Raw genomic sequence first — 1,862 nt, 5'->3', positions numbered from 1 at the left:
TGAAATATCTACAAGGATGTAAATATAATTCTGGAAACTAGAGGGACTTTATTTGCAATTACAAAATATAGGTAAATGATCAGCCTAAGATGATGAAGCTCATTACGCATGACTATAACCTCTTCAATTACATTACACTTGTAATTCTTCATGTCATTTTCCAAATATCTTTAACTTTTACTTGAAGAACAATCCAAGATTTATATAATTGTAGGTCATCATATACATTATGTCCAAAATCAACATGACATCTGTACCTAAAAAAACATGACAATTTTTTTTTTATAGAAAGGTAATAAAAGGCGGCTTGTTTAAATTAGAATTTAAACTCATAGCCCACATAAGTCAATAATATTAAGCTCTCCTCCTTCCTTTCCTTATATAAACATCTTAAAAACACCATTTTCTTCTGTTTCTGCTTAGCTTTCATTGAACAGAAACCAGCAAAAGAAAAAAAATGGAAGTAGCAATACCCTATAATGAAATGGATAATTTCGAGTTCAATAGTGCAAGATCATCACCATTTACTACTCCACCTTCTACACCAAAACCCTTTAATGGTGAATATTACTATAGTGCTCCTCCTAGTCCATCTCATCTCTCCCAATTTTATCGCGAATTCGATAGTTTGTTCTTAGCTGATAATAATGTTGAAATTTCTAGCCATGTTAGTGGAGATGATTTTGCTTTTGATGTTAGTCAAGAGTTGGAAAAATGTTCTGTTTCAGCTGAAGAACTGTTTGATGGTGGTATGATCAAGCCTTTAAAACCATCCCCTATTTCAGAAACTCAAACAAGAAACAAGAAACAAGAAACTGAACACCCTTTTGTTATTTCTACTCAAAAAAATACAAGAAAAAGTTGTGCAACAGAAAGGGAAAGTAGGGCAAAACAGAGAGTTTCATCAAATGGGAGTATGTCATCTTCTTCAAGTAGAAGAGAAACAAGATCACTTTCTCCTATGAGAATTTCTCAATATCAATGGGAGGAAGAAGAAGAAAAGGAAAGTAGTAATTCTACATGTTCAGTTTTGACATCATCATTTTCTAATAAAGGAAGCAGAAAATGGAGATTTAAAGATTTTTTCTTATTTAGGAGTGCATCAGAAGGAAGAGCATCAGATAAAGATCCATTAAAGAAATATACTGCTGCTTGTAAAGAAGGGAAAGGTTCAAGTTTTAAGGGAAATGATTGTCCTATTTCTTCATCTAAAGCTATTGTTACAACAAGAGGAAGAAAAAAGGGACAAGTTTCAGCTCATGAATTGCATTATACAGTAAATAGAGCAGTTTCTTCTGATTTGAAAAAGAGAACTTTCTTGCCTTACAAACAAGGGATTTTGGGACAATTGGCTTTTAATCCTGCTGTTCATGCATTGGCTAATGGCTTTGGATTATCACGCAAATCATGATAATTTTGATGTTTAGTTATTAATTGCATTTTTTTTTGTATAGACAATATTTGTCTTTTTATTTTTTTATTTCTTGTTTATGTAATGTTGTTTTCTTTACGAGTTAGGGGAGTGGTTATTGTCAAATCACTGAAAACTAGTGAAAAATATCCATATTCCTGTATTAGTTTTACTATTGTAAGCTGGATCATTAGATGAATAATTCCCTTTTTAGAATTAATTTTGCATTTTGCTAGAAATCAAGTCAGAAATTTGCTATGTTTTCTGTCCCAATTTCTTTTAATTTATCCTTGATAAAATGATTTACAGTCACAATTATTTATGACTTGTTTTAGAATACAAAATTTAAAAGTTTTTTTTTCTTTTTTATTAAATTTTGTGTCAAATCAAACACTGCCAAATAAATTGATTGAGATGGAGGGAATATCCTAGTATTAGCAAATGAGTCCCA

At 30.9% G+C, this 1,862-nt stretch overlaps 1 protein-coding gene across 1 annotated transcript; it reads left to right on the top strand.

Annotated features, from left to right (window-relative positions):
* Positions 1–457: 457 nt before the first annotated feature.
* On the top strand, positions 458–1,411 carry LOC107825918 (uncharacterized). Its single transcript, XM_016652840.2, has one exon. It carries the CDS (start codon positions 458–460, stop codon positions 1,409–1,411), a length of 954 nt encoding a protein of 317 aa, XP_016508326.1.
* Positions 1,412–1,862: the final 451 nt, after the last annotated feature.

This window comes from Nicotiana tabacum, chromosome 16, assembly GCF_000715075.1.
Source record: "Nicotiana tabacum cultivar K326 chromosome 16, ASM71507v2, whole genome shotgun sequence".
NCBI lineage: Eukaryota > Viridiplantae > Streptophyta > Magnoliopsida > Solanales > Solanaceae > Nicotiana > Nicotiana tabacum.
The sequence above is the reverse complement of the archived record's forward strand: the minus strand, read 5'-3'. Positions and strand labels throughout refer to the sequence as shown.

Coding starts and splice junctions, on each gene's coding strand:
- LOC107825918 (XM_016652840.2), top strand. CDS start 458: ATGGAAGTAGCAATACCCTATAATGAAATGGATAATTTCGAGTTCAAT.